Source organism: Salarias fasciatus, chromosome 8, assembly GCF_902148845.1.
Source record: "Salarias fasciatus chromosome 8, fSalaFa1.1, whole genome shotgun sequence".
NCBI lineage: Eukaryota > Metazoa > Chordata > Actinopteri > Blenniiformes > Blenniidae > Salarias > Salarias fasciatus.
Window position 1 is genome coordinate 5,420,135 of NC_043752.1, and position 26,656 is coordinate 5,446,790.

Below are 26,656 nucleotides of genomic sequence, written 5' to 3' on the forward strand. Positions count from 1 at the left end.
TGCAAAATAGATTGAGGAAATGACACAGAATGGACTTCACTCTTTCATAGTGTGTGCGGAGGATTCTTGTTGCTGTCGTCTGTTTAATTTGATATGTAAAATCACTATTGTTTAAAATAATTAGGGGATTGTGTTATGGTGTATATGACTGAGCTTTTTGTCTCCTCTCCAGTTGCGGGGGCCTTGTTTTCAAAAGATTATGAGTTATTTAAAAGTACGTGACAATTCTGAAGCACAGCTATTACTGAGAAAAAAAGATTTTAAGACTAAAAACTATTTAAAATATATTAAATACATTATCTATTTTCAAAATTGTGTCAATGATTTCACCAGAATTGTTTTTTAGCTTTGCATTTGTTCATATTACATCAGCAAAAAATGCAAATTTGATGTCTTATCTTGAAATAAAGGCATACTGTGATCACATAAAGGTCTACATATCTGGAGTAAAAGTTTAATTTAATCTAATTCATTTCCCAACGATGCCAACTTGAGTTTCAACTGAGGTTCAATGCGTTGGTCTCCTTCATATATCTGACTCAGGGCTACATTGGCTGGATCGTATCGTCGTGTTGAGCAGTACAATAAACCTGAATTACTAATTCTTTAACTAGTTCTCTACGGAACGTCAGTTGACTTCAGGGGACAGTACAGCTAGCCGAAAGATAAAAGACCTCTCAGTAATGCTCAAGTTTCTTCTTCAAATATAATGTTTTTAAGTTGTTAGACTCTACTTTCCTGAGCCACTGAAGTTGTATTTAAGCCTGAAGGGAGTGTAAACCAGGAACTCTGGGCTAAAACAGCTGCTGTAAACTGTAGCACCGCCTGCTTGTTAAACCACAATGTCTTGTTAAATAAAAGCAGCAGTGTGTCTGTGTGCGCGTTTGTGTGTTTGGAGTTGTTTAAAGAGACCTGACGGAGCGGGGCAGTAAAGAAAGTCAAGCAACAAGTGACAACAGGGCAAATTAGGAAATAGTAATACCCAACGATTCGTGTAAATGAGCAGGTCTCAAGCCAAAGTGTTGTTGGGTCACTAGTGGCTAACAGGGTTTAATGAACTACCAGTTCATGCAATTAAGATAACGATACATTTTCAAACTATTAGTTTACATTTACAATCAATCAGGGTGATTTAGGGAGTAATGGATACCTCATGGAGAGAAGATCCTCATGTGGAATCTGCATGTTCTCTCCACGTAGCAATCTGTTTTCACACTCTCTTTAAAAGTGTTTGGTTCATTACGATGACTGTTGACTCTAAAACCTCCAAGTCCCTGGAGAATGTGGACCAACTAATGCTTTAGTTGGTCCACATATGTATTTGTTGGAATCAGAATCACGACAACGTCTCTTTTGGTTGCAGACCCTTGATTGATATGTATTTTCCCAGTGGGAAATGGGAATCAATGGAAGGTTATGGAGAGTTTTTTGAAAGTGATGCTTGATTGTTCCCGTTGTGGTTTCCTGAGCGGCTTCATGTTTAACAACCATTAAAACAAACGAGCAAGAGATGAAAGTACCTGAGCGCGTCGTAATTCTGATGGTTTAAATCTCGTGAAGTTAATTGTTTTGCATTGAACTTTCCTCTTTCGGTGTTTTTTGCCTCGGGCTCTTTTAAAGGTGTCTCAGATAATTACCATTTTATGTTCACGGTTTCAGTTTAATTGCATTTTTTTAATTGGTGGACTATATTAGTATCATTTTGATTCCTATTTAAAGCAAAGGTCAAATAAATTCCAGTGAACATTAGCATAGTTGTAGTGCCTTAAATTATCTGTTTACTGGGATCCACAGGTGGAGCTCTGACCGGATGGGAAGAGGAAACCGTTCATCCCAAAGCACAAATTGTCTTTTTTGTGAGTTTAATGGTCTTGTAAATACAGCTTTAATCATTTTGAGGTTGAAATTGCGCACTGAGACAGTTTAACAGAGTTTTTGTGAGACCCTGGGTGAATATTAAACCAATGAAACCTGTGGTTTAATTAGGGATGCACTGATCCCACTTTTTAAAAAACGAGCATAAGCTGGATTTATGACATTTCACCATTTGCAATACCGATACAAGTGACTCTGAAAAGCCGTAATGCCTAATTCATTCCCATTACCTATTAATTTTTTCACATACATTTAGCATGTTTGAGCCTCGAAACTCTTTAGCATGTAGCTCTCATTCATATTTTTACATAATTTTCTCCTGGTTGCATCGGTGCGCTTTCACAAATATGAGCACAAATATACTACGATATTGGTATTAGTTTCAGTGCATCCTTAATTTATATTAATTCTGACATAGTGACTCAGATGTTTGTATGTTTTTCTGTGCTTTTTGACCTCTCAGGCCTCCACTACGGGAAGGAGAGCGTCCGGAGCAGCGGCGGTGCCGACCTTCACAACTTCATCTCCTCCGGCTTCGTGACGCTGGGCCGAGGCCACCAGAAAGGTAGCTGACTCTCATTCTTCCTCCTCCTCCTCCTCCTCCTCCTCCTCACACAGGTGATCGAATTAACCGCCCCCTCTGATACCCACCCAAATGCTGAAAGCAACCGGCGTAATGTTTCTCCCGCCGCAGCGGTGATCAACAACAACGAGGAGGAGAAATGTTTCCCACATTCAATTTCCCCTCCTCGAGCAATTCACGTGAACTCCTGCTTTGGCATTTTACAATTAAATTTTTTTTTTTTGCACACACACACACACACACACACGCAGCCATTAGTGGGGAGAAGTGGGGAGAGTTTCTTTTTTTTCCCTGGGTAATGCACTTATTAGCAGCCACATCGGCCGAGCTCTTGTGATTTATTCCCATCCATTTCAGCTCTAACCAATTTGTGTGTGTGTGTGTTTGTGTGTGCATGAGTGTGTGCGTGTAACCTTGCATATGCAGCGAAGTGACCTCCTTTACCAAGCGCCATTTTCAAAGGTTTAATTGAATACTTCAGCATGCCTCAGCTTAAAATGTGCAGTCGGACGGAAGCAATTCTCCGTACATATTGTGTGAATTGTAAATACATTTAAATCCACTTAATGCTGTTTAACCTTGAAACAACAAGACACGACAAATGGAAAGGCACATGGAAAAAAGCTTCTACGTAGATTGACTAAAGGCTAAGCTTTGCATGCAGGGGTTTGACATTATAACACAGAGTGAGCACATTTGACTACATGGAAACGGAAGATCTGACGTGTTCTTGACCATTTATTCATTCATGAAATGTCTGTTTCAAGCATCTTTGAAAATGTGAAAGTCAACATTGTATTGAGAGACATTTCCTCAGCTCGCCCTCCTTGACTTTTCCTCATCGACTTTTTATTATAACAAAATTTCTTTAAACTAAGATCTCAACATCTTGTGTTTTTCTTCTGACTATAGTTTTTAGCATAAATTGCAAAAGACTGTTGCATTTAATTCTTTGTTTCATCACATTGTGAAAAGATACCCAGAGGTTTCACCAAACGGCGTCAAAACCATTTTACCACATGCAGCCTAATTTCATCTCAAGCAGGCCAGACTGGTTAAACAGTGCCGTAATTGGATTTGACCAGTTTCAGCACGTGGGCCTTATGTTTGACACCCCTAATCTACACAGATCTGAGAAACAGACTTTTATGAATGATTTCAGAGGCGAAGCCTTCCTTTTAATCTCAGGCAGTTCCAGAATGTCATTACTTATAATTCCTCCTAATAACTTTTATTAAAATGAAGAACATGAATTGGGAAGAGGACAGTATTTATGAGGTAGAACAAACCCAATCTCATATTCTGAATCTGCAGGGAACCATTAATCATACATGTTATCATTGCTGATGAAGTGCTAAATTAGCTGACTTTTATTAGTAATTAGCAACATCCACAAGTGTGTTGAAAACGCCTCCTTTTTTTTATTGGATGTTATGACCACGGGTCCATCAGTGGACGGTCACAACAGGGTAATGAGATGTTAAACCTGAAGGCATCCAGGTTTTATACTTCTGCCCTGATCCATTCCCCTCATTTGTAATAAAACTGCCTGTTACCTAACATTTTATGTGAAATTGTCTCTGGATTTATTGAAAATCACTGCATTACGGTTGGGGTCCACTGTAGCACAGTCGGGAAAACATGATTATGTGGTGAAAACTACCGCACAGAATGAGAAACACCATTCCCTGTGAACACAGCTGTCGAGGTGCTGCTGACCTCAATGGATCCGGTGCAGACTTTTCAAAATAGACTCAGATAAAATAGAAATGTGTCTTTTGTTACCATGTGGACGTGATCTTTTAGGAAGGTCTTGGTATCTCAATAGGATGAGGACAAATTCCATTCTATACATCCTCCAGCAACTTGACTGTTGTAAGCTTTCTGCAATTTTCGTGTGGATGGAACACCTTTATTATGTTTTGGGCGTCCGTTTACATGACAATGGTGCTCAGAGCCACTGAAAACACAACTTTTCTGAAACCAAAACGCATACAAAAACCACTTGAAATGTCGTGGAAATGGGACCTGACCAGACACTGAATTCTGTTTGTTCTGTTTTCTTTTTAATTTTTCTGGAATTAGAGTTGTTCTGCAGTTGCTTCCATAACATTTGACCCCACTGCTCCAAGCTTTCCTTCTTTATATTTTCTGTGGAAACCCGCTGAAGTCTTGCTCATCACGGTGACCTTTCAGCCTTAACTAAAGCCCCTTCGGGGGTTTTTCCGCCTCGCCTGGTGGTCGTCAGGTTTCTGTTTCACTGAACGTCGCCGCCGCATTGTTTTCGAGCATGCAGAACCCGCCAGTTTCCTTCTAATGAGGAGCCGTCGCATTCATGTTCACATGAAATTAACTGTTTTTCCTCCTCAGCTCGGTTTCATCCTCAGAGGGGGTCGGGTCCACAATCGCATTCAGCTTGGAGAAAAGGCAAAACCGCCCCTCATTGTTCTCCACCAATGCTGGTAATGAGGAGGGGGGAAAGGGGGAAAAAAAAAGGATTAGGTTCTATGAATACGAGTTATTTTACCGGAAACATCACAATTAGCATTGGTGCAGCATCGCTGCTGCAGCAGCATTAACATGATGTTCTTCATTTGGTGTTTGTGTGCTTGAGTCTGTGTTTCCGTGCAGCCTTTGATGCTTCCGCTGCAAAAACAAATGACATGTGACATTCTTGCAAAGAGGCTGCTGACGCTCAAATTTCTTTCTCTCACTTTGAAAGGGAAAAGTACACACAGCATGCGTGAAAGGCTCATTTCTCTGCGTTGTCCTCCGACTGGCCCCCTCGGTGCCCCCGAGGCAGGCGTCACTCTTAAAATCAATGAAATGCTGCTTGTGAAGTCGGGTTCGGAATAATGTTTCGTGTTTTCTGAAGCGTGGGGAGGGTTGCCAACGGTTAAAAAAACCCCGAGCCTTCCCTCGCTTCCCCCCCCCACAGCCGCTTACAAGCACCCTTCAAATGGATCCAGATATATAATATATGACGAGCCTCTCCGTCGGAGCCAGGAGCAGAAATGACTTCCACCTTTCAGTCACTTTCTTTCCGCGACACTTTGTCTCTTCACTTTAATGACCTATAAAACAGCTGCAAATCATCACTTGACCTCTGCTGGAGTTCATCTGATGAAATATGCTAATGCACTGCTCTATTTCATGACAGTTTCACCGTTTTTTGACTCATGAGTAGAAATTGACACATATCATCTCAAAATATCTCCAAATGGGATAAACGTGACTGGATGGTGGATTATATTTGATGTAACTGCAGAGTATAACTGACCAATGATACAATGCAATGACTTAGGGTTAAAATTGTGACTTTTAAGAGATAATTTGAGTCAAAACTCAAGTATTTTGTGCTGTTAAGAGATTTTTTTTACAGCTTCTGTAAATAATGTAAATGAATCAATCTTAATGTGCCATAAAAACAGCTTTTTTAGGCCTCGAAGTTAATTGAAATGGAATTGTTTTTGCGTTTTTGTTTCAGAAACGTGTCGATGTAGTTTTCATGTTCAGCCACTAGTGGGTGCTGTTCAATACGCTCTGAACATTAACAATGGTGAGTCCATGGACATTCTTATGGACATATATGCATCTGGGGCTCTGGCTTTAGCCGGCTTCTTAGTACTTAATCAAAGCAAAGGGTCAAAACACAGCCGCGTCTGTGTGATAATGAGAGATCCTCATTTGCATGACTCCTCAGCAGTGAAGGGTTGAGGACGAGTAAACAGTTGGCCTGTATTAAAAATGTTTTTTTTTTTTTGTTTTTTTTTAATTTTGTTTGCACAGCTTGGGTTGCTCTGGCTGAGAGGAAAAACACAGTTGTTTGGAATGAAAAAATGCTAATGCATATTCGCTGGTCAATCATTGGAAAAAATTTGTCTTCCGCATGAATCTGGAGACAGATGTTGTCTCCTCGACTGCGTCTCGCTGAAGACGGTTTCACAGTTCAGGAAGTGAGTCCTCTGGCTTGGATGAGTCTGTTTTGCAGCCTAATTATACAGACCGAATGTGCGTTTGGCTTGTTAATTACGTAGCTTTGTGTGTATATGTGTGTATGTGTGTGAGTGCAGCCCTGGGGGAGGACAGGTGAGGTCGGGGGGTGGGGGCGGCTTACCGAGCAGCTGGATGCTTCACATCTGTGAGAAAGAAGAGCACAAAACAAACCAGATTAGCTCGGAGCGCATGGGGAGCCCAGCGAAAAAACCCAAAGGAGGAGACGGCCTGATTCACCTTTGTGGTGCACAACCTTCCCCTCAGCTCCCCCCTCCCCCCTCGTGTGAGTCCACATTATTTCCCATAATGCCTTTAGGGAAAGGTCATGAACTGGTGTGGCCCTCTTTGGCGATCACGATGCAGCCCGTCGGCGGTAAGGTTGAGGCAACAAAAGCACTTTGGTCAAGGTCTGGCTTCGTTTACCAACGCTGCAGTCACTATGCGGCAATGCTGTCATCTCACGAGCCTTGCATCCATGAAAACAAATAGGAAATGATGCTAATAATCAAGTTCAATACGTTCAAACTAATACAGAAGATGTGCAAAAGCAGACTCACCAATTAACCTCCAGCACTGAGGGAGGAAGCCAGCCTCATGAAACTACATGAAAATGACATGACATGTTTGCCGCCACAAAATAATACTAATTAACCCCGAGAGAAATACATCCCGGATCAACTGGACTCAGTTAAATGTCTTGTAAAATACCTCATTCAAATGGCTTCGTCAGTTTGTGCTGTTCACTTGACAACGGACCCGTTTAAACAACCTTTGTTCCGTTGTGGGTGTCTGTTTATGCAGCAGCGTTGCTCAGGGTCAGTCAAAATGCAAATTTTTGAAAACTGCTCCCAATGTGGAAGTTTTGAAAAACACTCTGACTCCAATTCTGTGTAGATAGTGGGAAATGTAGCTTTTGTACAGTGCATAAAGGCATATTTCAAGCATATTTGAAGGTCAGACAGTCTTTTGCAATATGAATATGGCACAAGGTGATACCATGAGAACAATAAATTTGTAATATTTTGTGCAGTAGTGAAGAAATTCTTGTTTGCATAACAGAATCTGCCAGATTTGAAGTATTATCACTGGAATTCCCCATAAAGTTTCTAGTATATTTACCTTGTTATCCATTCAAATTCAGTTCAATAAAATGTTAGCAAAAGTGTCCAAATGTTCGTATTTATCGCACTATGACCAAAAAAAAAAAATTACAATTTTTTTTTTTCAATATTGGACTGAAAAAAAAATGTAGAAATGCAAAGTCCAGGAGATTTCTGGCAGTCGGAAGGATGTGAATGTTTTATGCAAAGTCCAAATTCCTGCTCTTGAGCTATCGGCAATGTTCTGTATCCAGTCGGCTGTGGGATATGCTCCGTATAATATCGGTGCTGAGTTGGAGAAACTGTGGCAGCGACGGTGGGAGAACAAACAGCCACCTCGAGCTGTGTTTTGACTGCACGTTGTGTGCAGCAAAACATTATCGGGGTAAACAAAACCTTTTGCTGTGACATGCTGTCTGACGGGTTACGGTTTGTAGCAGCAGGGCTCGAACGCTCCCCGATGTTCCCGGGCGCTTGATGTCTTGGTGAGCAGCCCGTTTTCCCACACTGCATTCCCAGAGAGAAGGAGCAGGTACACACAGCGGTGAAACTCTCTGAATAACTATTTACAGTGTACCCCGCATCACGGCGGATTCACGTTTTTGTTGTTTAGAAAGTCTCTCGAGAATCGTTGGAGGGGTCTCGCAATCAAAGTGGGAAAAGACGGAGACTTTTGATGAGGAGGAACGAGTACAAGGAATTCTTACAGGGCCGGAAGATAGCTTCTGATAGCTGTCTAAAATGGTGATGTTTTGTTTTTCTCCTCACTGTGAGGGTCTGTGATCACATAGTGCTTCTGTCTGTGTGAAAACTGTCACAACAAGCTCACTCAGCTGGTCGCCTCTGAGGTACAGGAGGGCTGGACGATTGCGCGAATCTCTGTATGAGCTCCTGATGCATCCAGGAACTTTGTTTTTGTCACTCTGTCTTGCCAGGTTAGCAGTTTCCTTTTGAATTCAATGGAAACAGTCTTTGATTTCTCAATACATGTTACTGCCCAGATTTTCCTAAATAATACCCGAAGTTTTCAGCAGATATTTAGGAGCTGTTGGGTCAATTTGCTTAAATTATCTCAGTTAACCCATAAAGTACATTATAAAGTGAACTTATTTGCATCAAAACTAAGTTCACCATTCGATATTAACTTGATCCAGTGTGAAAGAATTTTTCCGGAGTGCCTTTCGTTTGTTTGTTCCAATAGTGCTCGAGAGTAAATAGTACCTGTAAGCCACTATTTACTCTGCTTATATGTGACTGAATTGTGGCTCATATCATGCATGTTTTACCATTCAGAGTAGTGCAACACATTTAACCCCTTAAAAGCACCCCTAAATGTTTTTTTTCCACAGCACAAAAAGAACAAGATAAGTAGAAAGTGTTTTCCGTTGAGCTTTTGTCAAATCTAGGGGTGTCAAACATGGTTTTCACCCACAAGTCTTCTTCTTTTTTGGCACAGCTAGTCTGAACTATATAATTAGTTGTTGCTATAACTGTTGCCCAATTGAAACTGTGCGTATTGGAATGATTGATTAGAACATCTCATTACTAGTTTCATATTATTTAAAGAATCACCCAAGACCTTTTGTCCTGTGTTCAAACTGCAAACATCAATAAAAGCATCATGTGGAAATGTGAAGTGCTGTGTCTGCAGTGAGACAGAGAGAGTGGAAATATTAAGCTTTTCTTTCAATAGTCCTCAAGAGAAGTTTGGAATTTCAATTAACCTGTAATGGACAAATCAAAGAGCCTGATTTACTAAATTCCTGTATAAAGCGCTCACAATAGACTGTTCTTTTGGTCTGGGGGCATTTTAATGGGTGATCAACTAAGAATAACAGCATGAATTACACCATGAGCATGCAGTATTTTAGTACAGTAGAGTATTCAAATGAGTATTTTCAGTGCTTTATTCCCTACAGCCTCCATGGGGTGATTAGGTGAATCTCCAAACAGAGTGCAACAAAATGGAGCAGGCTGTGTTGGTGGAGGAAGTTTTCAAACGTATCGCAGTGTTAACTGCAAATAAATCTACGTAATACGGATGTTAAACTCTGAAAATGTACAAGCTGAGTGGCAAACAAGAGCAACAGAAGAGATTCAGGGAAGATGGCAAAAACCAAGAACGAGTACAACACATATGTTATCCTTAAATCTGCAAATCAAAGTCATGGGGGGCCAGTTGAGGTTAATGCCTTTCATTACAATAACTGCAGGAGCTCTGCTAGAAGCTGAGGAGATTTACTGCTTTACGTTGTTTTGTGTGTTTGTTAGATGTGATAATCAGTGCATCATCTGATTCATAAATCAGCTACCACATGCATATGTGTGCAATATTCCATTCGTACCTTTGGCAGATCATTCTAAAACTCTTTTTATGTGACCATGAAGTAGAACAATTGAATACAGAAGCTTCAAAGAAGCTTCAAACTCATCACCTCTCTGTTTTGACCCGTAAGCACCTTTCGTGGCTCGGTCCGAGACCTTCTGTTTGCGGTGTGAAGGTTGGTGGCCATCTGCTCCTTTTTCTCAACGTGTCACATTGGTGCCCAAGAGATCCACCGCTTCCAGGGGTAGTTTGGATGTTTTGTTCCAGGACTTTGGCAGGAACCCTAATTCTTCTTTTTGTTGCCATTTCCTTTCTCCAGTGGGGGGATCAAAGACATAAACACATGGGGTTATTTTTGTCTGTCGGTGAAGGAATAAAGTTTGTTTAAACACAAGCCCATTGGGATTTTGTTTTTTGTTCTTTGCTTCTTTTTTTTTTTCCTTCGAGTGACAGTCTTTTTACCCGTGCTGAACTTTATTTAGCATGCACAGCTGCTTACCTCGCTCCTGTCCCCTCGGCCATCTGTCCAGATCGATGCACCGCCTCACACACTGCTCAACTTCTGTGTATTCTCTCGGCCTCTTGTCCAAAATTAGGAGGCAGCGAGGTTGAGGCTTCTGTCAAACTGAGCCAAACTAATGAGGATGCTCACTGATCTGCTGTGTGTGTGCGTGCGTGCGTGCGTGCGTGCGTGTGTGTACTGCTGTCAGATGGGACTGCACTGTTACACCGCCTTGGGTGTAAAAACTGCAGAACTCAGTTTGATGCGTCGGAGTCGCCAGTAATTGTATAAAAGTTCTCTGGGAACATAATCTCTGAAGATAGATAAGAGGGGAGCGGGAGCAACTTTGCTTTCCCTTGTTTGCTGGCGGTGGTGATGCAACGCTACACCACATCATCGCTCCTGGCCTCGGCACTGACTGACTGGAGCCTCATATTAATTGTTCTTGTCACAGAAGAACTGCGCTGTACTTTTCCATTCACTCACTGTCACTAGCAGACACTCGGCACTGTAAATCACTGTCGCACATATTTCCTCCGCAGCCGCTTATAGAGAAAAGCTCCGGATTGAGATCCCCCCCCCCCCCCCCCCCCCCCCCCCCCCCCACCACCACCTCCCCGACTCGCAACATCTTGATTGATTGGAATTTCTCAGCCGGATTGACAGCCAGCATACAAAATTTGATAGTGTATTAAAAAAAAATGCAGCTTGCCAGCTGGTATTGGTTGAACGCGTCCGTTTTAATTATTTTTCCATATGTCAGTTTTGTTGATATGAAACGCAGCCAAGCCACGGCATCCGGAGAAGTGATTACTTCAGACAAAGCCTCCATCCTTGACTTAGCGTGTGCCGTACTTCATTACCTTGCTTAAGCCCAACTTTTAATTCTGTCCTGTGGAGGAAGTCAAATTGGTTTTCATGGCAGGCAATTATTGTTTTTTATGAATATGACGTGTCTGGAAGGGTGGATGCGGCGATGGAGCTGCGGAATTAGTGTGTGGGGGAGGGTGTTATCACAGAACTTTTATTTACAATGCAATTTCAGCACATTAACAAGTGCAAGAGCCACTAATTGGCTCCTTATGTGGCAAGATGTACTGCACAACTGCACAGTCTTCAGCAAAGGGAGGGACTCATTTGGAGTCATGGCAGAAGAATCTGTTTAACTTACGAGCTCATAAATATGAAGGAGAAAAAAAAATCTCAATAGATTTTTTTTTTTTTTTTTTGAAGATTCTCAAGCTACTATTTGGATGAAGATCTGCAGTCTCTGAGGCCCCTTGACAACATTTTCAGGTCACTATGCAAAACCTTCTCTGTGTTTCAGGTGTCCGTTTCACATGTCAGCAGTGCTCAGACTCACTGAAAATACAAGTTTATAGAAACGGCTCCCAAAGGTGGAAGTTTTCGAAAACACTCCGTCCTGCATCTGTTTCAGCGTTTCTGCTGTTTTCATGTAAATGGACATTGTTTTAAAACACTGCCATGTAAAGACAGAACTTTGCTGAAACGGAAACACAAAAAAACGATGCATTTGGAATATTTACATCAGGACCGACTTATACAAGTGAAGTGTTCAGAGAAATTCAGCAAATTGTAGGTTTTTCAGCTGAAGATGAGGTGTTTTGTGAACATTTATAACTTATAGAGTGACCTTTAGAGAATATTGCTTTTCGAATATCAGTTTTCAGATGCATGTGAGGCATTTAACGTGTTTTAATCATGAAATACAGGTATCACACTCCTGTCCACAAAATAATCAGCCACCTTCAACCACTGAGCTGCAGTTCAGTATGTTGAACACACTCTATATGCAGACAAAAGAACAAAAAACAAACATGTTTACCTGCAGATTGTCTTGTATTCAATGCAAGCATTACCTTGTTGGTTAACACAGAAAGTGTCTGGTAAAAATATGGAGGGCCTGATCGGTTTTTAGCCACTGTGGCAGGGAGAGAAAAAGACTTTATTTCAAGCCCCAGTAGGAGCAATCAGAAGGAAGAGAAAAGAATCCAGCGGCGCAAACACTGATCATTTGTCTCCGTTGTTATGTGCTAACAGCTGTTTGCTGCTAATTTGTCCCCTTTTTTGTTTACCTTTTGTGAAGAGCTTGATGACTGGGTATAAAAAGCCCCCTCTCCACATTTCAGCGCTTCTCTCTGATTGTGGCGCAGTCATCTCCTGTTCCTCCGAATGAATCAGATGCCGTGGAACAACAAGCCCACAGGCAGTATCATCATTTCCAGCCCGTGTAATCATCACTCCAGGCTGATGAGGCAGAAGATGAAAACATCCGCCCGTGAAAAACCTTTGGTGTTGTTTAAGGTACACAAGGAAAAACAAGCCCAGACGGGAACTGATTCGCACGGTGACCACGCATCATCAAGTCGGGGATGGGAAATGAGATCTCTGATGCGGCACTCAAATTTTTCCAGCAAATCAAATATTGGAACAGTGACTCCCTTCAGCTTCCAGTCCAGCTACGGCTCACTTCATGAAAGCTTGCGCATGCTGCAGAGCTCCGAATGAAACTGAGCTGCTTCGCGGAGACTTGCAAAGACTTTTTCATGTCTTATCTTCGACAATGAGAGGAATTGCAAGCAAGCACGATGGCTGGCCATCTAAAGCTACGTAGATGCTTCTGTTCGCTTCACAGCTGGATTAACACGGCATCTTCGCACAAGATACACTTCATCATCCTTGGTTTTCTAATGTGATCATATTTTCCTGTAGCTTCAGGCAAGATGATGACTCTGCTATCAAAAGGGATTTCCTAATATAATCATCTCTCCTTGCAGCTGCATGTGAGATGGTGAAGTTGATGTTAAATTACAAAAGGGATTTCCTATATATGGTCATCTTGTACTGTAACAATTTGCTAAATTATGATACTGGTGTCAAATTGCAAAAGGGATTCCCTAATAATGTCATTTCATCTTGTAACAGTAGGCAAGATTATGATGATGTAGGTGTCAAATTGCAACATTTCCTTGTCAAATTGCAAGATTTTTGCATTGATGCATGGTGAATGATTGAGTGCAAATAATACAAGACAAACAAGCTTCACTGCAGTGTAAACCCAAAACTTTTCTTACATGGAAACATAAAAACATGATGCACCATAAATCCATTTGCACCTTTCCATTTAAAGACTTAGTTGTATTCTTATTTATTATTCAAGCAGAGTGCACACAGGATGAAAACAAAAGATGCGTGAAAAAGTTAGCATTGAGCATGAAATAGGAGACAGAGATAGAAATGAGATAGAAAGATAGGATCGTTTGTGCTGGAGAGGCAGTACTGGTGGAAATTTAACATTCCCCTGCAGTTAACAATCCAAACTGAGCCAACAGCCTGATTACTTATCACCCTGCATCTTTTACCAACTTCCCTCCAATTAACCTTGTGAAACATCTGGATCGTAATGAGGCGTAACCGTCGGCTCGCTCACAGAAAGATTTTTCTGCCATCGATGGCTTCATATCGAGCCGAGAGAAGAGAACCAGGGGAAGTTTGTCCCCTTTGATTAGACACTGGAGGAAAGGTAGTGTTAGAGAGTGGGCAGTCATCCAAACCGATAGCTCCTTTTGTGAGATTTATTCCTCTTTTTTTTTTTCAAACATTTTTTATTAAGGTAGGTTTTTGTGGGTTGACAATAAGTGCACAGAACATTCTCCAAGTGAACGTGATGGGAGTTGACAAGCTGCTCTGAAACTGGACCTGAGCCTGGGAGAAGTGAGTCAGAACCCCTGCAGACGAGAGAGAACCGGACACTCCACCAAAATATAGACAGAGTCCTGTGTGGTGGAGGATCTCCACTCCTGTGGGAAACATTTACCTTGGCTGCATGAAGGTCAGTGGATGCACAGCTTGCCACTGCTAAAACGCAGTTCACATTGATTGCCTGGATGTAGCTGTTTGTGTTGTGTTGTTGTTGGAGGGGAATATAGTGTTTTTCTCCCTGTGTTGTCCCTAAACGTCGGACAGAAACGAGGACGAGGTGGTGGTGGTGGGGGGGGGGTGGTGGGGGGGGGGGGGGGGGGGGGGGGGGGGGGGCATTACGCAGGCAGTTCAACCTGTGCAATCGAAAGTTTCCCATCTGAAAAAAAACAACTGCGACTGCAGTCAGGACGTGTGCAGCGCATTAAATCTGTCATTACTCGCGAGCTCATATTTCTAAATAAAGAAATGTGCCGCCCATGAATCTTCCCTATTGTAATCAGATGACATACACCATTTAATAAAAACACACTGCCACATGGTGTTGACGTTCGAGACGGGACAAGTGTTAAATGAAGATGAATTGTTCATTCAAATTCATTTCACAGAGCAGGAGCTTGTGATTTTTGCATCCTGATTATTTTGCCAATGACTTTCTTCATCAAGCGAGTGCGACAGAGCAGCGAGTCTGATAAGGGCCTGTTTAGCTATTTAAACTGGATCGGGCTTTACTTGGAAAAAAGTTTTTTATGGCTTTTCAAGGACTTTTATTGTGTTCTTTAACAAGTTCCCGTGAGAACTAAGTTCATAACTGGAAAAAGACCAACAAACTTTGTTGAAAGTGGAGATTTTTACACAGATTGCAGTGGTGTTGCATTGATTTTTTTAAGTTGGATGTTAACAAACCACTGAAACGCTTTTTTTGTATAAGCATATTCTGTGCCTGAGCCTTTCTGCGTGGGCTTTATATGTTCTTCCTGTGGATGTATGCATGTTTTACACCTGTTACTCAAGCTTCCTCTCCCAATCTAATGCCATCTTTATCCAGATGAGCCGAGGCCCTGTTTGAATGTTTTCAAATGATTCCAAGTCTACTTGTAGCTTATTGAATTTAAAGGTATCTTCAACATGTAACTCCAGAACAGAATTAAACATTGGTAACGATTCAAAAAATTAACAGTAAATGATGCCATGTCTACCATCTGAGTCCAGTTGAGTCTATTTTTAGTGCCAGTATGTGTTGTCCTGGAATTACAGCTGCATAATTACAGCTTTTATCTTTGAACGTATCGTCTTGAGGATTACATTTGATTGTAGCACATACTCAAAAAAACCTCACTTCGGATGTGAAACCTAAATTTAGGAGCAACAAACAGAAAGAGAGTTAGTTCTTTGAACCTCAACATACTTTCTTTTTTCTGATTGTTCCTGGTTGCTGTTGTGTTTTCACTTCTCGGTTGATTATTTACCCGTTAAGGCGACAAATTTCCCACCAGCCTGAAGTTCTTCATTAAGATCTATTTTTACCCGAACCGACAAAAACTTGCTTTCCTGCAGGGTCTGCTTTGAAACCAGCTCCCACTTCGGGGAGCGACATGTGCCTCCCAAATCGGTTTTTCGGGAGCTGAAATCCAGCCAGTTGTCGGCGCCGTTCTTTTGATTGACGGCGCTCTTCTTGTGGGACGAAGCATTCCTGCTCATACAAATTGATGACCAGGTTCAGAAGAGGTGGCACAGCTGACCCTGCTGGCTAAGCACTCCGCGGAATAACCAATAAGACAGTGTTAATAAGGTCCTGCAGAGGAGCGGCGCTCCTCATTAGCAGAAAGACAGATTTCTCTGACGCACGATGACGGCGCGTCTTTATTTCCTGCTCCGTCTCTGGAGTTTCTTCCTCTGCATATGTACAAGTTTCCAGGATGAGGACAAAGGTGGAGATCTGAGCTGCTGTATGTGTAAAAAAGTCAAGAGGAGAAGTGGCATTTATTTTCTGTCGTTCCTCAGATAAAGGGTCATGAAAGGGTTTGGAGGTAAAGAGTGATTGATGTTCGGCAGGGGTCTGAAACCTGCAGCTGTGGAGCCACATGTGGCTTTTTAGCCCCGCTGGATTGACTGGTTTGTTTTTTCAAATCAATGTTTTGAGTTCCACAATCAGCCTGTTTACCTCTGTGGCTAACTTCATTTGAAAGATTGCCATTGCATGTTAATTTTCGATCTCTTCTAATCTATCAGTGATCACGTTTGCTGTTTTATTTTACTTTAATGGACGAAGTCTGATAAAATCATAGTTTTGATTCTTTGTTTTCACAATTGCAACACATATGACATAATACCATAAATATATGTCAAAGTTCACGTTGTTTGGAAGTTTAAATTACAATATGCCGCTCAGGACAAACAGTTTGTTTGTTTGGTTGGTTCACCGTGAAAGGTTGCAGTGTCCTCGACTCGAGTGATGTTAAAAAGAAATTTAATATCAAAGAACGACTTTCATTACAATTGTACATCATTGAGCAATTGAAATTACTGGTTCACAAGCTACCGTAATGCTTCTTTTGTTCAACTTCCCTATCTCCCAAAGGCTTCCAAAGTACGTCTAAATTATTCTTCTATCTTCATATCAAAGGAAAGTTACCAAAAGAAAACACAATTTTAACTCCAACCAAGCAATCAGAGTCAACAGATGAAATAAGGTCCTGAGTTTATGTGCAGGTTATAAAGTGTCCAGCAAACTTTCCCATTAATGTTTCATTCTGCTGTATTGCATCCATGGTGAAGACCTTTCTTTTTTTCTTTTTTTTCTTTTTTTTTTTTTACCTCTGCCCATTCTGGAAAATCCCAAATGATTTGTTTGATTTATAATTGGTACAGATTGCAGTCACTTGTCTAATACGTACTTCCTTGGGTTGGTATTTTCAACCAAAGAGTGTCAGTGTTGCGCCCCAGCTTTATGAGCAAACACATCCAAATGACAACATGTTTTTCTAGTTTCCATGGTTTTTCAGTCATAACTAATTATCCACAGCCACATCCCAACTCCTTGAGACAAAGGTGTGGTCTGACTGAACCAGCCTGTAAGAGGGTTTAATTCAGCTCAGGATCTCTTTGGAAAGTATGAATAACAAGAAAGAAGAAGTTATTACCTTATTTACTACAAAATGAGTACCTTTTATTTAGATTTTGTCCACTTTGCCCAGAGTAGCTTTAAAGTGTCCAAAAAAACATGTTTTGGAGAAAATTCAGTCTGTGTGACGAGGGCATACTGTAATGGCTCTGACATGACTCTTACTTTCTTCTAGTGCTGCATCCAGTTGTTCAAAAGCGCCAATACTTGAGTTTGCTAAAAAGAGAATTTAGATTTTTGTCTATGTTTCCTAACTCGGACAATTATAGTGTGAAGACGGTGTGAAGGTTCAATTATCAGTTTCGGCTACAGACTCGACTCATTCGGCGTCAGAAAGATGTTTTCTAGAGTTGTTTAACAACCAGCAATTGTTGGGTATTGACTCAGTTTCGGACACCTCGATCTGTTGTTGTCTTCAGCTTTGTTTTTTACCTTTATATCGTGGGCAAAAGGTTCAAATCCAGTTCAGTTTTTATCTTTCACTTTTCCCCATTTTTGCCTCGCTGTAACCAGCAGGGAGGAGGCCATTGCAGTACGTTAGCTGAGCAGTCAGATTATCCATCTTTATAATTTGCCAACGGTTCAGACACAGATTGTGAAGTGCGTCTCCTCAACCCCACTTTGCTGTGTCGCTGCCGGTCAAGTCGATCGTTCAAGACACATTGTTATGATGCATTGCCTGCTGAGAAATGTTATGGTCCACCTAACATTTGCCCCCCTCGGATTTTGTGCTCAGTTGTTCAGAAGTGCCAATAATAGTTGGGTTTCCAGAGAGAGAACTTCAATCTTTGACTCTTTTCTTAACTCCACCAATTACAGCGTGAAGAGGGTGTGAAGGCTCAATTATCGGTTTCGGTGAGTTACAGACCCCACTTATCCAAAGGTGCTCGGGTTCAGGGATTTACCAACCTGACTAGCAATTGTGACTGAGTATAAAGCCGGCTTAAGGCACTTCACTGAGCTTTTTTTCTCTCTCTCTGTCTCTCTTCACTCTCATTTACACAACTCTGCCGCAAATCCTCTGTGTCTTCCAGGTGAGGACTGAATTAATGACCATCTCCGCGTCCCGAGGAATGAACACATGTGACAAACATTTTCCAAAATGCCACCAAGAGAACAAATATGTTGAGGTCAATGAATGACAAGCCGCCCTACAATTCCTGACAAGACTCGTGGGTATCCTGAGGAACAATAGCACTTCCAGATACACTGCAGTCAATTACAGTGATGTGAGATGTGGGGGCAGACAGACGAAATGACAGTTGGAAGACAGCTCTCTTATCATTGTCCTTCTGTTGTGGCCACTTTGAAACAAGTGGAGCTATTTGTCTGGCAGGGAGGTACGCTGGTAGGGGGAGTGAAAGAAGGCTTTTATCTCCCGAGAGAGACGGTGGAAGGGAATATGCAAGGAAAGTAGTATAGAGACACTATGAGAAAACTAAAGAAGCAAAATGGGGGATTTGAGAGCGTGGGTAAAGACGGCAGGCGAAAGAGACGGGGACTACTCGCAGGTACTCAATGGGGACAATGGGCTGACGAGGCGGCTGCGATGTTTGCTCGGGTACGGCGACACGTGCTTAATGTGTAGCATCAATCAAGATGCTGCCCACCGCGCAGCATGGCAACTTTTTATCGCCCCTCATTAAAGTAAGTGCACATATTTCATGCATCAGTTGGAATGCAAGGACTTTTTCATGCTAATTTTCCCTCCTTTAGATTTGTTATTCATCATCTTTGATCAACGGGGTTCTGTATACAGATAAAGTGAAGTGGTGGACTGATAAAATCCAGATGGATCAGTGGTGTGCTGAAGCATCACATCTGTGGGTTTCTTCTTGAGCTAATTCAGCAAGCTCGGGAGTTTTATTTATCCTGAATGAAACTGTATATTTCACCTGTCCTTATTCGCTTAACAACACTTTTCTTTGGAGACAGATATTAAAAAAGGAGACTTCAGCAGCTTTAAAGTCTAGAAATCACATTGATGTGGTCGTAGAAGTCCTCCCTCGGGACCGATTCCTTCATTGCTGCAGCACTGACCTTCTTCGTCATCACCCCGGTTCATGCAACTTCATGTAAGATAAGTTGAAACACTGCGAAATGGACTGAACTGGTGAACTTTGCCCTGCATATCAATCCCCGTGGACCGTTTTGCCTCCCTGGTGAAGACGTTAGTGGATGAAAGGAGATTGGTGGGAGCGTTCAGATTGTGTCTTGGGTTCGGTCCCAGTCTTTGAACATGAATCTTCTCCACACTGGTGCTTTATCTTCTCTTTTCTTTTTCTTTTTTTTTTAAATTCTTTTTCACAGCAGGAGGCCTGGGAATTGAATGTAACATGGCACTTTAATTGATTTTTTTCATAACCAAACGTGAGCGGTGAACACTCTCTCTCATTAGTGATCTGAGCGCCGCTAATCCATCGCTAAAAGGACAACGTCAGGCCTTTGAATCAGACCGCCTTTGTCTTTCAACTACGACGATTAAATTAAGCAGCGGCGTTTGTTTGGCATTCTTGTTGCCTCTGAATACATCTAACCTGTTTAGGTCGCTTCCTATTTGCTCCGACGCTAAGCTCAAGTGCTCAGCAGCCGAGCGCTCCGCAACCCGAGTTACCAAATAATTGGCAACAGGCGTAGCGGAAATAGCTGGGCCAAGCTGTTTATCATATTAGAAAGCATGACATTGTATACCGAGGAGCCACGTCCTTCACAGAGTTGCTTTAAATAATAAAAAAAAGGCAGTTATAAATAGCAGCCATGCTATGCTAAGGGCGTTTTAAGGATACTTCTCTGAGTATTTTAGATAAGCCTGGTAAAAGACTGATCTTAGCTCTGGCGCATTGACCTCAAGCAGCTACATACCCACCTCCCTACGAGGCAAACTCCCGCTCACATCTGTAATCTATTATTCATAACGAAGAAGCAGAGACGGAGACTGGGGAAGGCAGATAACTTGGTCGTTCTTCCTCCATCCACCACTGTTCCCCCCCGTTCCCCATTACTATTATCCAGAGGCCATTGTGTGTGAAAACAAATGGAAAGATTGTCTTTTGTTGTGCAGGAATGAGCGGTATTTTCTACCCCCCCCCCCCCCCCCCCCCCCCCCCCCCCCCTTTTTGTATTCAGTGCAGATTTTGACTGCTGCTTCGTCATTCCGAGCACACAAGTATGACTGCCGCCTGCATTGTGCAAATAATGATGCACGGGAGGGATCAAATTAAAATTTATCAGCTCTGGTCTGTATCCATCTCTAAATCTATTTCCAGCAGATAAAAAATTGAAAAGGCAAAGGGGAGCGCATGTTTTGAGCCCAGTGCTAATTTGCTCAGTCGTTCCTTTTTGGATCTAAGAGAGACCAAGTGGTCACCCCGACTCGGGATGTGGTTAGCCCAGACCTTGCTGGAAGGATTAGAAAGAAAAACCAAGTTGGAAGTTTGGGGTCTGTTAAGAAATTAGTTAATTTATTTGGGAATATTCACTTCACAATGATTCAGAAAGACGTTTACTTCCAGCCTCTCTGGCAGATTCAGACTCGGAACGCGATGCCGTACCTCACTTCCAGCACAAACTCCCAGTGTCCATAAGCACTACTAACTCTCAACATATAACAAAATGTGTGCATGCATCCAAAAGTCATAGTTCACAGTGAGAAGGATATATCACCTTTTCAGAGTCTTCTTTTATTTTTCTTCAGATTGATTTTTTGATTTCGTCTGATACCCGAGCGAGTGGAGCACAGACAGTATGTTTAATTTAAGCTCCTTCGTTAATATTTTATGTGTGTTATGGGAGTTGTGCTAGCATCAAGCTACATCTGTGTCATGGGCACTAGCATTAAACATGATGACAATCTAAGGTAGCATGAGACGGAAAGTACCCATCTGCCAACCCTCAGAGCTTTAACCCTTTATTGGAGTTCCTGAGAAGATCCTTCCAGAAAGTCACTCTGAAAGCACAACACTGTTACAACGGTCCGGCCCGCTCAAGATGACATTGTGCTGTTTGTGAACCCTGAAGTGAAATGTGTTTGACCTCCCTTCCTCGTGTTGTCATTATCCGCTCCAGACACAACAGCTGAAAAGGCGGTGAGTCTGGTGTCAAATTACAAGCAGTTGATGCTGCACGTTACAGTGTTTTGGCCATTGAAATGAGAATATGGAGGGCGCCTGAGCAAGTTATCACTCAATGAGAGACTCTCCACCCCCCCACCCTCACATCCATATGTTGTAGTGTCCTTGAGCAAAAGACACTGAACCTCAAATTGCTCCCAATGCATGGATTGAGTGCCTCGCATGGCAGTTGTCTCCATTAGTGACTGAGTGTTTGTTAATGAGTGATCGTGAATCGCAACATAAAGCACTTCGGGGGTGACCTTGAGAAATTGCATTAAGATAAATAAGGTTTGTTCATTTGAATCTGAATTTTAAAAAGATAATTCATTTGACTTTGTAATTGAATAATAAAAACGAGGAATTTTATGCCTCGTTTATGTTTAGCTTTGGGTTTTACATCTGGCGAATGCACTATTTACTGGATATGACATGTTTACTGCACTTTTGAGCAACCGCGAAAGATTTTACACATTTTTTTCACACCAAGACACCAGTGGCAACAGCGGCAAAGCAAAGTCATTTGCAAATGACTTGGAGAAACATTCAGGCATAACTACAACAACTCTTGCATCTCCGCCATAGATTCATCCATATTTTAATCAAGTACTCATGCTTTGCCTAATTTGGTACCGTGGTGTCAATAATACAGGCAATTATTCATGTAGTTACATGGCAAACTGACACCCCACTGTAAATGCAAACATGCCAACAACAAACAGCCTGGGTCTTCGTGTGCAGGCTGATAAATGACTCCTGTTGTTGTGATAATCAGTAATCATTATCAATTTGCACTGGGCAATTGTTTTCTGAACACCTAAACAGTTTGCTTATGAACCATGAAGAAACGCCTGGTGCTCCTCGCTCCCGGTGAATTTGTGGTTGACCGAATCTTTACTTATAAAGCTGCAGTATATTGCAACAACAAGCCAATGCACTGTGACTTCTGCATGAAGCAGCTGGTGTTTTCTCAGGCGTCTACTTCACACCGTTGTTCACGCAACACGCGAGCTGGAGGGACGAGAGATCAACACCCTGTCAGGCTCGACGCGAGGCTCCGGTTTGAGAAATCGCAGGAGACGTGAGAGACTTGGCATGCTGAGTTGAGGCTCTGATAAAGCTGCTACACCAGCTCCTGATCAGAGAGCGAAGTCACGTCTGCGTCTCCGAGTTGTCACGGACTCCATTTCCCCCCGTTGCTCATTACGTCCCGGCCTCCACGTCCCCCATCTGACTGGTGCGCCAAATTGCCTCCACCTTGTCGCCGGCGCAGGGTCTGTGAACCCGGTGGGCGCTTGAATTATCACCAGTTGAGGCTACAGGTATTCAATCTACTCGTCCAGACGATGGGATAATAGACAAGGGGGCTGAGGTATTATAATTGAAAGGCCCCTTCAATAGCGATAAATAATGAAGTTTCCCCAGGGGCGGCTGGATGGAGGAAGGTGTTCTCTCATATATCGAATCAGTCTGTCCACCCCCCACTGATGGAGGCACGGAGGGAATATGATACGGGTGTGAAAAAAACAGGAGGGGAAGTCGCTCACACTGCTTCACTATGAGTCAACCGGAAAAGGTCCATGCATGACGTCAAGCTGGTATTATCTGCTACCTAATCATACCAGTGAGGACAGATATTAAAAGCCGGCACCTGGAGCTTTGGTATCATCATGCATTTGCAAAACATGGTTGGCCGGAGTGCAGTGAAGGGGTTTTCAGTCTTATTTGCATCTAGCCTTAAGCCAATATGTGCGCTATATATAAGAATCCATTATTTCCCAGGTGCAATCAGTAAATCGTGCCCATCACCAAATGCACTGGACATTTATAGCATTAAACACATCTTTATCATTGCTGACCACAGTTGTCCTGTTGCTTCCGTAACGAATAGAATGGAAATCGATGCATGCCGTATCTATACATTGGATTTTATTGCATTTGTTATAGTAGAAGGTCTCTTGGGGAATTGCGTTGCTGTGATACGTTACACAACTCAACCAAGTTTTATTATTGATTACCATAGTGTGCCTTAATGAATGAAAACCAATGGCTACAGCAAGTGCTTTCCAATTACTGTACATCTCTTGTTCGCTGTAATGAACTGCATAAGTCAAAAGCTGGATAATTGGATTCCACACAATACTGAAAGAAACGGGAACTAGTGGTTCTCTGAACTGGCACACACCAGTTTCCATTAATTTCCATCAGGATTATCTATAGAGCAGAACCTTGTCTCAGTTCTGTAATCAATCAAGGTTAAAATAAATTAGACACACCGTCATGTTCATGCATGGGAATGTAATATTTTGAGGAATTTAGCCAAATGTTTATTTTCATAATTGAGAGGATGAAAAGCAATAGCTGCCAATGAAAATTAGTATGCATTACTCTCAAATTCACGGAGAAAATGACATTTGATCAAGTTTGTAGAGCAAAGTCCACGGATAGGTAGAAATTGTAGAAAAAGTTAAACCATTGACTAACCCTCTTTTTGATAGCCCTGCTGTATTGGGAATAGGGTTGCAAGGTAATGATAACGTTTTTAGTGCATGAGTCTCTGTTGTTTCAGTTTGAATGGACATACTGTTCTTTTTTTTTATATATATATATATTTTTTTTTTTTTTTCCTGAAATGCGAATTCTAAAACAAAGCATTTTCCCTTGAATCTTTGTAGTGTAAACAGGTTTCTTGGACCACCAGAATCAGTCATATGTTACCTCTCAGTTGAACACACAGCTTCATTTAAAAAAGATGCGTCTCCCTCAGGTGTGTACATGATTATGAACTAGAATGCTTCCATGCATAAAATGACTCATTCATTACAAAAAAAAACAAAAAAAAAAAACATAATGGTGTTAACTGAGTGTAGTTAATCTAACAAGCATGTCTTTGGACTGTTGGGGAAGCTGGAATACCTGAAGGAGGTGGAGAAAGCAAACCCCATGGAGAAAGGTTCAGTCAGCCTTTTAGTTTGAACCAAGAGCTGGTTCAGAGGTCGAGCTTTTACCAACAGTTCTGTGAACATGGGAATGACAGCTGAGATTTGAATACATTTTCACTCCAGATACTCCAGAACCGTGGAAGAAAATGGCTAAGCGGGCTATTCCTGTAAGGGCTGGACGCCTCCTGCAGCAGCATTTAGCTCCTCATGTGACTGTAAAACCACTGACACCCACACTTAAGAAGTTTTATTAGGGGGTAGGCAGGCACATAAATCACAATGACCCATCTCCTCTCTTTAAGGGAAGTCTGTGGGTTGCATAAATTGTGTTTTTCCCTTTCATTGGAGGAATTTTTATGCAGCTGTTGTCGGGGAGGAATCTTAATTTGAGCAGAGGTGGGAGACATGACGCCTGATATGATTTAATAAAATTCATACCGGGGCTGGCTGCTATCTGATGTTTGAAAGGAGGTGAATATCTGATCGTGGGCTGCGCGGTGTGTTTGTGGCAGTGATGCAAGCAAACTTTCGCCTCTTCAAACCCATCCCAGGTCACATGCCGCCGCCTATAGCAAGTGCACATAGTAATTGGCACACCCTCGAAACGCTTTCAGATCAGGCAAAATTAGCCGCATGCTGCCGCTCCTGACAGATATGAGCCTTTCAATCCTCTTCCCAACTGAGTGGAGGAGTTTTTCTGTGTCTTAATTACCTCACATTTGGCACAGTGCGCCGCAGAAGCGAGCGGGGGAGATGGGGATTCAGCGGAGACGCTCAGACAGCGGTTGGTGACAGAAGCCAGGGGAGGACGCAGCAGAGAAAAGGCTCCCAGCTTAGCATGCCTGGGATGACAGGAGCGGTGGTGGAGGGGGCCAGAGATCCCCGAGGAAGAGCAGAAGAAAGAGGAAGAGCTCGCTCCAGGGAGAATTCCCCTCAGGCGCGTATGGCAGCATTGAAACATCCATATGCCGGCGTGAAGCAGAAGATATTCAGCGTGCCCGTACTCTCGCCATCCCTCTTCCTTTGGAGATCTTGTGTACTGGCTGGTCTGTTTTATTTTGCACACAACTCATCACTCCCAGAGGAGCGCCGACAGTGGTGGAGGTGGAGGGATGTTTGAGGAACCCCGCGATGGGAATACAGCATCGTGGTCAGCGCACGCAGCAGGTCTGAAGTGTAGCCTACAACAGAACAACAGAACGACGTGGACATCGTGCAGTAAAGCCAACATGTTCCTGTTTCTGTGAAAGAATCAGTACATGTCCTCTCTGTTTTGACTTGGTCAAACTTGAATTTGGCAAAAACTAGTGCTTCCTCTCCAAGCAAGCCTTCAGTAGAGAGGGCTGTGAACGCCTGTATGGAAATTTTGTATTTTCAAAGCTTCTTGAGTTTGCATTGGAAATCTTACCAATTCCAACACAGTTCCCTGGCAGCGCTATCTTTATATATATATATATATATATATATATATATATATATATATTTTTTTTTTTTTTGCCAACCCTGCAACTAGTGTGTATCCTCAGTTCTGTTGCCCATCTCACAGCTGCGTCTTTCTTACAGACTACTTCACATATAAATTACCAAGCTTGCCAATGCTATGAGACCTAAAGAAATAATCAGCTGCAGACACATTTTGATTTTATTTCATACTCTTGTTTATCTTAAAAAAAATGCTTCATTTCTTATTCCTTGGAAATCTAATTCCCAGATCCTTACTGGATTACACTGCTCGTGTAATATGACTGCATGATGATCGAATGATTCAAATCCATTAACTACTGGCCACTGAAATGTAGGATTGAAGCAATATTCTATTAGCATTGAGTCTTCGTAGGGCTTCAACCACTTCAGGAGACTTAAGTCATGTTTTGAAATGAGGATTTGGATTTACAGTCAAATTGTGACATGTATGAAAGTTTGGTCTGTATCCAAATCACAGAATTCTTTTTTGGTTCATAAAACACATACATATCAGTTGATTTTGAAATTTTGCCTGAATGATCTGGATAAAAAGCCAAGTGGTGGGTTGCTCTTGTCATACTGCTCAAAAAATACACAGGTTTCACCTTTCATATGTATGAAAGCTGCACAATAGAAAGTGAGGCACGACTAGTTTCTTTCAAATTTTACATCCTTCAACAGCAAACCTCTCAAACACCAGAATTAAGCCACATTCTGTTAGCTAGCGTTGAGACCCTGCAGGGCTCCAATCACTTAAGGGCACTCAAGTCCTCTTTCAGAGACGAAATCAGTGTTTACAATTAAATCATCTAATGGAAATCCTCCATTAGATTTAATAACTCCATTTAGGTGGGAACTTGTGAGAAGAAGATGACTGAGCCTGGCTTATGCTCAAGCAATTTTCCGGCCAGTGTT

General features: G+C 42.1%; 1 protein-coding gene across 6 annotated transcripts in view; it reads left to right on the forward strand.

Annotated features, from left to right (window-relative positions):
• shisa6 (shisa family member 6) overlaps positions 1-26,656 on the forward strand; it is an 82,418-nt gene that overhangs the window by 12,970 nt on the left and 42,792 nt on the right. For all 6 annotated transcript variants that reach the window (XM_030098945.1, XM_030098947.1, XM_030098948.1 and 3 more), the window contains exon 3: positions 2,339-2,440. In XM_030098945.1, the coding sequence (XP_029954805.1) occupies positions 2,339-2,440 (102 nt within the window). The remainder of the gene's footprint in view (positions 1-2,338; positions 2,441-26,656) is intronic.